Source organism: Lytechinus variegatus, chromosome 2 (genome assembly GCF_018143015.1).
Source record: "Lytechinus variegatus isolate NC3 chromosome 2, Lvar_3.0, whole genome shotgun sequence".
In the NCBI taxonomy this organism is placed as follows: Eukaryota; Metazoa; Echinodermata; class Echinoidea; order Temnopleuroida; family Toxopneustidae; genus Lytechinus; species Lytechinus variegatus.
In genome coordinates this window covers 45,111,151-45,125,112 of record NC_054741.1, presented here as the reverse complement: position 1 = coordinate 45,125,112, position 13,962 = coordinate 45,111,151, and the positions used below count along the sequence as shown (strand labels likewise).

At 34.1% G+C, this 13,962-nt stretch overlaps 1 protein-coding gene across 1 annotated transcript in view; it reads right to left on the bottom strand.

The window, feature by feature from the left end:
• The window catches only part of LOC121408137 (probable cystathionine gamma-synthase), a 66,784-nt gene that overhangs the window by 23,550 nt on the left and 29,272 nt on the right, over positions 1 to 13,962 (bottom strand). The window contains exon 5 of the mRNA XM_041599462.1: positions 1,890 to 2,001. Within this exon, the coding sequence (XP_041455396.1) occupies positions 1,890 to 2,001 (112 nt within the window). The remainder of the gene's footprint in view (positions 1 to 1,889; positions 2,002 to 13,962) is intronic.

Genomic DNA, 13,962 nt, shown 5'->3' with positions numbered 1-13,962 from the left:
GCTTGATTACTATTATGTCCAAGTTCCATGAATCAGATCCATAAACTTTCAAAGTTATGATGGGAATTCAACAGATACCCCCAATTTGGCCAAAGTTCATTGACCCTAAATGTCCTTTGACCTTGGTCATGTGACATAAGACTCATGCAGGATGTTCAATAATACTTGATTAACCTTATGTTCAAGTTTCATGAACTAGGTCCATATACTTTCTAAGTTATGACGTCATTTCAAAAACTTAACCTCAGGTTAAGATTTTGATGTTGATTCCTCCAACATGGTCTAAGTTCATTGACCCTAAATGACCTTTGACCTTGGTCATGTGACATGAAACTCTAATAGGATGTTCAGTAATACTTGATTAACCTTATGGCCAAGTTTCATGAACTAGGTCCATATACTTTCTAAGTTATAATGTCATTTCAAAAACTTAACCTCAGGTTAAGATTTTATGTTGACGCCGCCGCCGTCGGAAAAGCGGTGCCTATAGTCTCACTCTGCTATGCAGGTGAGACAAAAATTGTTCTGGTCAGAATTTCAAAATTCTGTGTAGAAGTTTGGTGAACCTCATAAAGCTCTACCAGATGGAAGAAAAATAAATCAAAATCTGTCAACAAATAAAGAAGAAGCATTTTATGTAAATTTTCAAAAAGATGCATAAATTAATTTTGCATAAATTAGCATAAAAATTGTTCTGGTCAAAATTTCAAAATTCTGTGTAGAAGTTTGGTGAACCTCATGAAGCTCTACCAGATGGAAGCAACAAAAATCAAAATCAGTCAAAGCATTTTTTGTGAAGTTTGAAAAATGTGCATAAATTGGCATATTTAATGAATTTCAAAATTCTGTGTAGAAGTTTTGAATCCCCCACCTAGTGCTATCATATAAAGCAAACAGAATCGAAATCAGACTTGAAATGGCGAAGAAGTAGCATTTTGAAATTGTGGACGACAGACGACGGACGCCACGCCACAGCATAAGCTCATTTGGCCCTTCGGGCCGGATGAGCTAAATATTGAAATCAGTCAACAATTAATGAAGAAGCATTTTATGTGAATTCTTAAAAATATGCATAAATTAGCATACAAATTTTTGTAGTCAAAATTTCAAAATTCTGTGAAGTTTCGTGAACCTCATGAAGCTCTCCCAGAAGGAATTAAAAAATATATCAATATGAGTCAACAAGTATTAAAAGCTTGTTTGTGAATTTTAGAAAATGCGCATAAATTAGCATATTTCATGAGTTCCAAAATTCTGTGTAAAACTTTTGAATCCCCCACCTAATGCTATCACAGAAAGCAAACAGAATTGAAATGATGAAGAAGCATTTTGAAATCGTGGCCATTGGGTACAGATGAGCTAAAAATTAACATTCTGGGGGCCGTTTCATAAAGCTGTTCGTAAGTTAAGAGCGACTTTAAGAACGACTGGTGATCCTTTCTTATGCGCTAAACCATCGCCAATTCAATATACCACTTACCACAAGAAGGGATCACCAGTCGTTCTTAAAGTCGCTCTTAACTTACGAACAGCTTTATGAAACACCCACCTGGTCCTAATTCTAGTTCTAATTCACTGAAAAAACCCTCCTGAGCTTTTTTGGAGTTGGAGCAGAAGTACAAATCATGCATTAATTAGCAAACTAATTCATGTAAAAAAATCTAATCATTTTGAAAAAAAATCATTATACAGCCTTGCTGATTACATTCCACACTATTATCATGCCAATTTTCACAGGGTTCGCACAATGGACAACCAAGATCTCATTTTAACAACCAAAAACGCCCAGCCTGGTTAGGATTAAGCAATACCCAAATTATGTCAGGATAAATATAATGCATAACATAAACATAAAACTTGTGCTTAAATATGATTTAATGAATGCTTACCATGATGTTGCCAGTAATCTTCTGATGCTCTGACAGATAGAAGAATAGATCTGGATCTGAGGTGCACATGGATCCTGCAAGCAAATCACTATGACCTCCAAGATACTTTGTGCTGATGGACAAAAAAAAAAACAAGGAGAGATGAGAAAATCAAAGTATACAGCCAACTTTAATGCAATATGGACTAAAGAAATTGCTTCTGTGGTCCTTATTGAGTCACTGACTTAGTAGTTGGGTAGATATGATCAAAATTATTGCAGGACTGTCAAGTTTGGTACGAGACGTCTCTGCAATTTTTTTTGCTGGAGGTTGTAGCATGTAGTGTCTACTTCAAGAATCTGACAGGTGCCACTTGGGCATGCTTGGGTATTTTTTTGATTGACGTCATAGGCCACGCCCACTTTTTCACATACCTCTTAGATATGAATTTCATATTTTAACCCTAAAAAGACTGGGGGGGGGGGGCTGATTCAGCCCCCCCTCAACATTTTTCGCGAAAAGTCCGCCGCGAAAATTTTTTTGACCGCGTCGCTCACTGACTTTTTACTTTCAAGTCTTGCGCAAATTTTGAGACCAAAATTGTGACCCCGGGTACGCGGTTCCGAAATTACGCAACATTTCGTAAGTGCATGCAGTCCCAAAATTACTCAAATACGTGAATTTGTGTACAAACCAAATGCAAATAGTGTTTTTAGCCCAAATTCATAAATGTATCATTATTTTTCCTTTTACTGCTTAAAATCAATTAATTTTATCTTTTTTATGTTCAAAATAAAGTCCCCAACAATTTCCATTGAAAAAACGATAAAAAACAAAAAGTCGAAAAACAAAGAAATACATAAGAAATTTAGAAAACAATAGAATACATAAGAAAATAAATGCTATATTGAAATTTTTTTTAACTCTTACTCTGCCAGGTCCAATACCCCTCTAGTGCCAGGGATATTCGAAGAATCCTAAATTGACCGAAACGTAAGCAAAGACTGATTTTAAAACGGTAATAACTCTTTACCCGTACGTTGTATAATGAAAACTTCTACACATGAAATGATGCATGGTTCATGGACTTTATGATCATGTTATGACCTTTCAAATTTGCCTTTGGAAAAATTGAGAAAAGATGAAATATTTTACATTGTTTTCTTCAATAAGTAAAACCTAGAAAATTATGATTTCATGAACATTTCAAAGAGTAAATAACCCAAGGAATTTTAGAGATACCAAGAAATTAAGAAGATGAAATGAAAGTTCAATGTTTACCCTTTCAAATGACTCATCTATTGATGTAACTGAACAAACAAAAATGTGAAAAATAATGTTCTTTTGAATGAAATACTATTTTGCTATTCAAGTTATTTCCTCTGAAATATGAGAGGGTTTATACACACAATTGAAACCGTCCTTTTCCAAAAAAGGGCATTGTCGTCGATCAAGTGACCAATCACAGCACAGCTGCGATCCCCACGCAAACACACGCAATAATATATTAGAGCCATGTATCTTCACAGTGCAGCCAACCGTACCCTTACATTCGTGTAGTCTTCAAAACAAGACCCTGTAATTTTTTAGAATGCGCAGTATTCCACAACAAAATTATTAGTGCAGAATAAATTTTATGTCATTTCAATTCTTGTCAATATTGTCATAATGCAAAACATGCTTTGGAAAACCTGGATACGATTTGTGGTGTGCAATGCACTCAACTATATACTGTTTTGGACAATGTAGGCGATTTCTATCCAGTGTCGGCAACAAACATTCGCGACCCAGACAACTATCGTTCTATCATGAATCAGTGTAAAGTTTGGTCATATTTTGTCAGGGTCTAGTCGTCGTACATACGGGCTTTCGTACTGTAACAAAGTTATTGCCAGTCACAAGGAGACAAAATATAGAAATCTAAAGATGATTGAAATATAGATAAAGAGGGATCAGACAGATTCAATACTAATACCCCTTTCATAAACCTAAGAGGGATCGGACAGATTCAATACTAATACCCCTTTCATAAACCTAAGAGGGATCGGACAGATTCAATACTAATACCCCTTTCATAAACCTATGCGGATAATTCAATAAAAATTGCGTTCATAATCCGCATTATTTTTACGAGCGCCCGTCCTGATAAAGGAGGATAATCGTCATGGAAACTGCACACACCCCTCCGATGCGGTTGCGTTTGAAAAGGGTGACCTTGTGACCGCTCCATGGCAATTACCCGCATTACTTTTGAAATGCGTTCATGAAGTCAAAATCTGGTCCCGATGCTGCTATTATGCCGATAATTGCAGCATCAAAATAATGTGGATAACTCTGGTCCTTTCCGATTTTACGACCAAATAATGTTGCTATTAGCCGCATAATTGGGTTTATGAAAGGGGTATATCAGGTTTGGGGTGTAAAATCCCACAAAATAATGTGCGCGTTCTTGGCAAAGTACACAGAACTAGAATTTTTTTTTCCGGCAAAGGACCTGGGTAAATTGTATATTTTGTTCTGAAATAAAAATGATTTGTATAGAGAGGATAAAGATCTCTGGAAAAAATATTTTTAAATATGATCATATCTGATCTTTGTAGCCTCATCTATGAAAGGATATTAATCTGAGCCAACTATGCATCTCGTACATGCCAAGGAATGGACAATAGATGCCGGATATTCTTTTTCTTGTGGAAAATATAATGCAATATAAATATGAAAATACAATGACAATCTGAGACAAGAAAAGGGCCTCATTGCATATTTTGCCTTTGAATAATTGATTATTTTCAAACTTTAGGCTTCATTTCATTCAGCGAGCGAGCATACATAGCAAGCGGTTTGAAAAAAAGGCAACGGTCTTCGTCGATATGCCAGGAAGCCCAATGGGATCACTATTTGATATAAAATCGTAGCTGAACAGTGAAAGAACGATAAATATAACAGGTAAAATTCACTCTGTGGACATTTCATGATGGGGTGAAATATTCATTATATCTGTTTCGGCATTAAAAAGAATAATGTTCGACCAAAGTATCCACCTGTCTGATAGCGACTACATTTTATTGTTCATGCCACCAAGTCATAAACAATAGATGCCCAGACTCCCTTTCATGAGGAATGTCTAATCCGCGCTCCCTCCTGACCTATTATCGAGGAAAGCAATTTAGCACAGGATGTTTATAGAAATCGGGCCACGTGCGCGTCTTTTGATTTGACAATTGAATACTTTCAAAGGTTCCGATACGAACAATAGCTTTTCTCTCCGTTGAGATCAAGATTAAAATTCCTCTGTCTCTTTCCCCAACACCTTCCATTGACTTATTGCCATTAAAATACATAATTTTTATTCAAATATTTGTTTCGACTTTAAGACATTTAGCATCAACAATATGCGTCAAATTTCCTGTAATCTAAAATAATGATGATGATAGGGATGATGGTAAAGATGCCATGGATAATGTCGAGAATGATAACAAGAAATCAAGGGGGAAACAGCACACCTCCACCACCACGACCACCAGCACAAACACTGGCATCGTTACTTCCACTTATCAAAAGCATAAAGAAAAACAAATAGTTAAAAATAAATAAATCAACTTGTAGCTGAAGCCTACTTTGCATATTTAGAAATAAATGATAAAGATGAAATTTAAGATTGAAGAAATGTATAGGCTACATAATCCTTGACAAATCAAACATACAGAAAATTGAAAGATAAAAGAGGAAAAAGAAATAACGAAGCGATGGGGTGTGAAGGTAGAAATTACTAACAATTTGTAGAAATTTAGATCTTTATAATTTGTTGAACCTTTGTTTATTCAAATAATATGTTTGTAATGGATCATCTATCGGAAAAGTAAGATAATGCTTTCGACAATATCAGAAATTATGTTTACTACACCTCTTATTTGTGATATCGATAATTACCCCGTCATTGAAAATATTAATCTGGTAAGGATTAATTTTACTTCCCCTTTCCTGAAAAAAAATGAAATGGACATCATTTGCTGTTCAAATTATATATAAGTGACACCACTAAACTTCTTTATAACGTGCATTGTCATTATTTTATTCATGCGGTAGGACTTATGCACAATCAACATACTCGATATGTTAGTACATTTAACATTTTCAATTATCAAATTTGATTGATATATTATTTTTTTTTCATTTAGTAGTAATCCAGTTTATGCTACCAGATTTGCCATATGAGCTCAGCGTGTAGGGATATATACCCATTATCTTTTTGCTGGCAAAAAAGGAGAAACAAAAGAAAGCGTATCGTTGGAAGAAATGATACATTGATTGATATAAATTATTTCTTGCTAATAAAACAAATGAGGAAGAATAAAAAAACGCATTACAGAAAATACATGACATTCACTGAATTTTGTATATAAAAGGTCATGAAAAGTGCGTTTACTCGTTTGATTCACTCACTCACATTTATCTTTTGTTTTTTTATCTTCCTTACACCCATCATATTTTTTATTTCGCCCTTGCCACATTGACAACATATATTTTGTTGATGATCAAAATAGTATTTAGGTTTCTTTCCGTAACCGATGCAAATTTGATGTTTATTTTTCCACCAAACTTGGTTCGTAATTTGGTGTTGTTATCAAATTTGCTTGATTCATTTTTTTCATTTAGTAGTATATGATATCAGATTTGACATATGAGCTCAGCGTGTAGGGGTATTTACCCATCATCTATTTGCTGGCAAAAAGGGAAAATCAAAAGAAAGCGGATCATCGGAAGAAATGATACATTGATTAATATGAATTATTTCTAGCTAATAAAACAAATGAGGAAGAATAAAAAAAAAACGCATTGCGGAAAATGCATGACATTCACAGAATTTTGTAAATAAAAGATCACACACATCATACTTTTTATTTCGCCCCTGCCGCATTGACTTTTAAAATTCAATAACTTTGTTATTTGTTATCCGGTTTTGATGAATTTTTCGGTATTTTGCTCAGTGAATCCTGCCCTATTTATAAAACTATAAATACTTTCAGCCCGGACCATCCCTTTAATGATAATAAGAATAAGGTGAAGGAGGAGAATATCGAAAATGATAATAATAATTAAAACAACAATAATGATAATAATGATAATGATAATAGTCATACTAATAATGATAATAATAATAACAATAATAAATGAATAAACAATGAGTGTGATGATTGCAGTGCGACAAGAGTTGGAAATGACAGCCTTTTTTACTCATATATTCATAACGAGAACAATTTTGTGAGAATGCAAGAAAACAAAGTATAAAATCTCCCCCCCCAAAAAAAAAAAAAATCTCCCCCAAACCGTGCACATTTGCAGGCACAAAAAAAGCCTCGACACAAGAATACTACCATACCGGCCTGCAAAAGACCCGATCGATAGCTCATGAATATTCATGTAACAATAGCGAATGGGCGACTAGTGCTGGGTGAGGAACATCGTACCGCTCTGTCATTGGTCAATTCCGAGCTGAATGCCTTCGCACACTCGCCTTTGCTCTGCCCATAGAAGTACGTGTAATGCTACACACAACCATTATATCACACGTTTCTATAGGGGAAATCTTGATTCAGATCGCGGCAATATCTAAAATCAACTCTTCAAAATAATGATGCAAAAATACAATTTTACTCAAAAAATGTCTATGTAAACCACTATTTTTTATATGATAAAATGAATTGTGAATTCCTTGCCGGTATAACAACATAAAAAACACAGAATATGGTGTGGATTTTCTGGCTGTAAAATCGGTTAAACAAAAAAAAGTTACTTGGGCACAAATAGCTGCCACCGGCACTAATGGCCTATGGGCACAAATAGCTGCCAATGGCGCTTAAAGAGTTAAAATAAATTTAATCAGGTGCCTATCTAGAGTATGTGAAGCAAAAATTAGCATTTCAGGGGCATTATTTTATTAATTAGAGCAAAATATGATTTTACGCATAAATTAGCATAATTAATGAGGCCTGAGATTTTTGCAGAATTTGATGTTATAGTTTTGTAGATAATGCCATAGGTAACGCGTGTGCCAATTTTCGTCGCGATCGCATGATCGACGGCCGAGATCATAAGGGGGGGCTGAATCAGCCCCCTCCCAGTCTTCTTTGGCGTCGAAATAGCCCAGTCTATTTAGGGTTAAGGAATAAAAATGTCATCTTTGATATGAAATTAAAGCTAATAAAAAATCAAATGTAAATGTATGGATCACTGGACATTTAAATCATGCAAAGGTCAGTTAAATGTCACTTAAGGTCATAAAAGGTCAAATTGCCTTGCAAATGGAATACATACATACAATGTGGAACATACATGTATCATGTTTTAAATACAAACAAGTTAAGGTTAAGCTGAGGGTGTGCATATCAGGAATCTGACTGGTGCTACATTGGCATCTTGAGGAATTTTGTTTTTGAGACGTCATAGACCACACCAGCTTTCTTACATTCCTCTTAAATATGTAGCGGAATAAACATTCCAAATCATGTTTGATATCAAATTAATTTAAATGCACATATATGAATCACTAAGCATTTAAAACTTTCCCAGGACAATTAAAGTTCATTTTAAGGTTATAAAAATGTAATTAATGCAACATGTAATGTGGAATATCTCATGTTTGGTTGAGAGTGTGTATATTAAGGATGTGACGGGTTCTTTCTTCTCACCCTTTGGCAATTTCTGTTGTTATGACATCATTACAATAATGCAAATTTGGCTCTAACTCTAACGTGAATATTAGTCAATTTTCATCCAATTTTGGATATGTTGTAGCTTCGGTCCTACTCTTTCTGAATTATTGCCTTTATTTTTCTTTTTGATAAACGGATCATCCTGAAAAATTGCAAAAAATAAAGGCATGTCATTTTTACTCATTTTGCGTGTAATCTCTATGGGACATGACTTTTCTCAAAACTAGATTCTACATTCCTCAATTTCTTGAGCCATATCTCAGTTTTGCAAAATAAAACAGATTATGATTATTTCTTTGATATTACATCTATCTAATCATATCTGTCTATCTATCCGCTGTTTATGTTATAAATCTATCTATTTATCTACATGACATACCGGTATATCTTTAATTTTTTTCTGCTATTTATTAACAAAAAAAATAAAAAAATTATCAGATATAAATATATTCCATTTAGATTGTATATAAGCAAAAGTTATTAATTACTAGCAGCAATTACCAGTGGCAGCACAGGGGGTAGGAGTCATTTTCCTTTATCAAAGTGTGTGGGGGGGAGGGGGTGACATTCTTGTATGTACAGCTAGACTGCCTATTCACACCGAAAGCCAAGCAGTTTATTGATGAAATATATTTAGACAACTGATTCATAGCAATGATAGTAATGATTGACAACAATCTTACACTTCAAGATCATATCAAGCAAATTTGCAGGTCTGCGTCATATGGTATTTTTAAAATTGGAAGGATTAGGAAATTACTTGACCGACCCACAACTGCTAAACTAACACATGCATTTGTTTCCTGTCACCTAGATTACTGTAACTCAATATTTTCTTACCTCCCTCATACATACCTTGTTCCACTACAACGGGTTCAAAACTCTGCTGCTAGATTAGTCTCTCTCAGTAGGAAATCCGAGCACATAACTCCACTTCTGCGTTCTCTTCATTGGCTCCCCATACATCACCGTATCTCTTTCAAAGTTCTCCTTCTCACCTACAAAATTCTCAATGGCCAAGCCCCAAAATATCTTACAGATCTCATTTCCTTACGTTCTAGTACCTCCTCAAGACCTCTTCATTCTTCGTCTACAATGCAGTTAACTCCTGGACCTCGAACCTCTACAAAATATGGTGACTGCGCTTTTTCTTCAATTGCCCCTTCCCTTTGGAATAAGCTACCATCTTACATTCATAATGCCAAGTCAGTGAATCAGTTCAAAACCCTACTCAAAACCTACCTGTTTAACAGATGATTCACAGTTGTAGGTCGGTCAATTGGAGGTGCACACCAGTTTTGAGTTTTGATTATTACAATAGTTGTATTACCTGTTTCATTATCCCCTGCCACTTTTTTTTTTTTTAAACCCAAGTACAAACCATAAACAGAACACAGTGCGCTTAGAAACAACAGTAGTAAGCTCCTTAAAAATGTTATGTATTATTATTATAGCAGACTTCTCTTTCAATATAGATAGGAGGTTCAATTAAGATAAGCATCTTGGGTTGAACTGGAGGAAGAACTTCAATAATCATTACAGAGTGAAATCCAAATCTAACTATAAAATGGAAAATGTATTAGAACACTGTGTATTCAGTAAGCAGTCAAGAGGCAATTATTGTGATATAGAAATGTTATGATTACATGTATTGGGTCAGAAATAAATATGTAAGTACATTGCACATGTACCTTACAATGTAATGTACATTAGACTGCGGTTGTTTGTACTTTTTAAATTAAAGGTTGCTCAATCATATATAAGTATGGCAGGATGTCGAAAAGAGTGAGAGTGAGAGAAGGGGGGGGGTGATAAAATGAGTGAGACAGAAACAGTGGTGGGAAAAATGAGTCAGACAAACAGTGAGGAAAATGAGAGACAGAGAATGGGAAAAATTAGAGACAGAGGGGAAAATGAATGACAGAGAGACAGAGGGGAAAATGAAAGAGACCCACATGGGGAAAATGAATGAGAGATAGACAGACAGTGGGAAAAATGAATAAGAGAGACAGAGAGTGGGGAAAATGAGAGAGACAGTTGGGAAAATGAATGTGAGAGACAGTGGGAAAATCAGAGATGAAGAGAGAGATAGAGAAATTAAAGAATACAAAAGAGCGAGATAGAGAGAGAAAAGGTTTTAGATGTGAAGGAGCTAAAATATCTGCACACAATAAGCTCATTTGTGTAGTGTTACCACTTGTATTTCACTGACCCGAGAGAGGTAAAAGGGACTGGGAACTTCGAAGCTATACTCAGGGCTGCGAAAAGGAATGCCAAAAAGTTACGAATTGTAAAAAAACTTTAAATAATGCGACCAAAATACCACAAACAACCCCCCTCATGACAATCTGTGAACAATTTAACCATGTTTAGAAAAAATTCCAGCTCGATTGAGTGGAAAACCATAGAGAAAAGCTTTGTCAAACAAACGGAAGGACACACAAGATTAGCCAAATTATAGTAAGGATATCATTTGCTTATTATGTTATGCTAAGAAAAAAATGATAACACTTGTATATGCTTTTTTTACTGGAATGTGAAAATAAATCAAATCAAATCTATCTATCTCTCTGTCTAATATATATCTATCTGTTTGAATATGTCTCTCTCTCTCTAACTCTATCCATATGTATGTTTGTCTGTCTGTCTACTTACATTGTACAGTACATCTATCTATATGTCTATAGATCTATAAATCTGTTTAAATATGTTTATCTATCTATACATCTATCTTCCTGTCTCTATCTATCTATCTATCTATCTACTATACGTATGTCTGTCTGGCTATCTATCTAATCATATCCGTCTATCTATCCGCTATCTAAGTTATATATCTATCTATCTATCTATCTATCTGTCTGTCTATATATCAACCTACATGACATATCTTTCTCTCTAATATATATCTATCTGTTTGAATATGTCTCTCTCTCTCTCACTCTATCTATCTATCCATATGTCTGTCTATCTACATAAATTGTATATCTATCAATCAATCTTTCTCTCTCTGTCTATATATCTGTTTGAATATGTCTATCTATCTATCAATCTATCTGCCTGTCTCCATCTACATTATCTATCTATCTATCTCTTTGAATATATCTTTCTATATCAATCTATCTGTCTGTCTGTCTCTCTATGTTTTATTAATATCACCACCATCGACAGTGGTTACGACGACGATAAATAGACTGGTAGAACATGGAGATGGCAGAGAGAGTGAATTCAACTATTATGACTTCAATCTTAATCATGTTAATGCCAAGACTGTGTTCAGACAGTGGACACTTTTTATTTCTATTTCTATTGATGTTTCATGTTCATGTTCAATATTTCTTTTGCTTTTTAAGTTTACTGCTGGTATTATTTTTGAAGGCTCTGGTAAGTCAGACCACTTTTCGTACTATTTTGTTCTCTTATATATATTCAGTTATAGTCAATGCGTAATTATCCAAAATGTTCAGAGCGAACATAAATCAAGGTGTCGAAGAATTTACAAGAGAAATAAGCGTGATCTCCCATTTTTAGGGGAAATATTAATGCATTGATGAAAATAATGCTAACAAGCGTTAAAAGTTTGATTTAATCCTCTCATTATGATTTATGTTTCATTCGAGTTTATAATTCAGGTCAAATTACACTATGGTATTATCAAAAGAGATATTACCAAACAATAACTTATGTATTTCATTCAAATCTATATCATGTCAAATGGTTAACATGTAAAGCAAAGTATTTTTTCCAGTGAGAATGATACTGGACTACACTAATGATGTATAAGGAATACCATAATTACATTGTGCGCTCAAATGTTAGAGTATTTCACCGCTTTGTGTATAGCATGAAAAAAGATCAAGTTTGTGTTATATATAACAATAATTGTACAGGAATTGTAAAAAAGCAGTTACATTAATCTATTAGTTATTTCCTCTTTAAAAATAGCCTAGAATGATCAAGTACATTCCACAGCATGTTTGTAAGAACGTTCCAGATGTCTTTTTATTATGTAGGCCTTGCCTATTTAAAAGGCCAAGGAGTTGTATTGTTATTTCTGAATAGAGATTAGGAACAATAGGCTTAGCTATGTTATTGACACTCTTGATTTCAATGAGGTCATTCAAGAGTCTTCTGGATTTTGACTGCTCCTGAAAGAGGAAGAATATTCTTTTGGAAAGCAATGCTAAAACTTTCCATTATAGTGAATTCTAGAAAGATAGCTGTAATGGGTATATATAAAGCTGCAGTTTCTTTAAGGATATCATCACACCATCACATCATATTAGATCACTTGATCATCACATCATATGAGAGCAGGAGATCACATCACATCATATGAGATCACTTCACCAGATCAGATCTAAGCAGTTTATTTCCCCCTGGAATATGTATATTGTGTGGAGCTATTTGCCCACCATCAATGAACTGTTTGCAATTATCTTGAGAGAGAAATTATCAGTTCTCATCGAGATCATCAACATCATCAACCTGTTCAATGAACACGTTTCAACCCATGAATTGCTGAAATTGACTGTTAATCATCATCAACATCGTCTTCACGGACATTTCAACTCGTTGCAGTGACTCTTATTATTCATTGGACTTCAACATCAGTTTCATCATCGCCATCATTGTGAATTTTCGCCAGTCAACTGGGATTTTATCATTTGGATTATTACTTGGATATAGTATCATCACTTCGGGATTTTACATCGGACACTTCAAGAGATTTATGTAAGATCATTATTTGTTTTATTTATGTATAATTATTTCCTGTAATAAAAAAAAGGAAATTTAAATAAAATTTTGATTGTTATTTGTTGCAGTATCGTAACATTTGAAAGTACTTGAAATGACCGATTGAAGACATTATCTGAGCAAATTTGGAGTGAAACTCATACAGAGTAGGATGATTTGGTTAGTGCATAAAACTATTGTTTATATACTTCAGAATTAGAAGTGGAAATAGTTGCACATCTCCCTAAGATATGAAAACACCTGCAGCTCGAAAAATGATTGATTTACAGTATATGATTTCATTGTGGAGTGATACTTAGCTGTACTTATCATAATGTATCGATACTATTTTCAGACATCTCAAATTGCCCAAATCTTATTGACGAAAAAGTGTAATTGTACTTTGTAATAACAACATATTGTTTTATAAGAACATTTTCTTATCAGTTAATATTCAAACCTTTCAATGATTATGATCTGAATATAGGATAGAATTTTTTTTTATTCATTTAGGTTAAAAAGTGATATGACTAAAGTTATTTTTTGTGTGTAATATTTTACATCTTGTATATTGTATATGATGTTATTTTAGGTTTAGTTGATACATTTTTATACACTTTAGTATCGGTCGATCATTGCTACTGTAG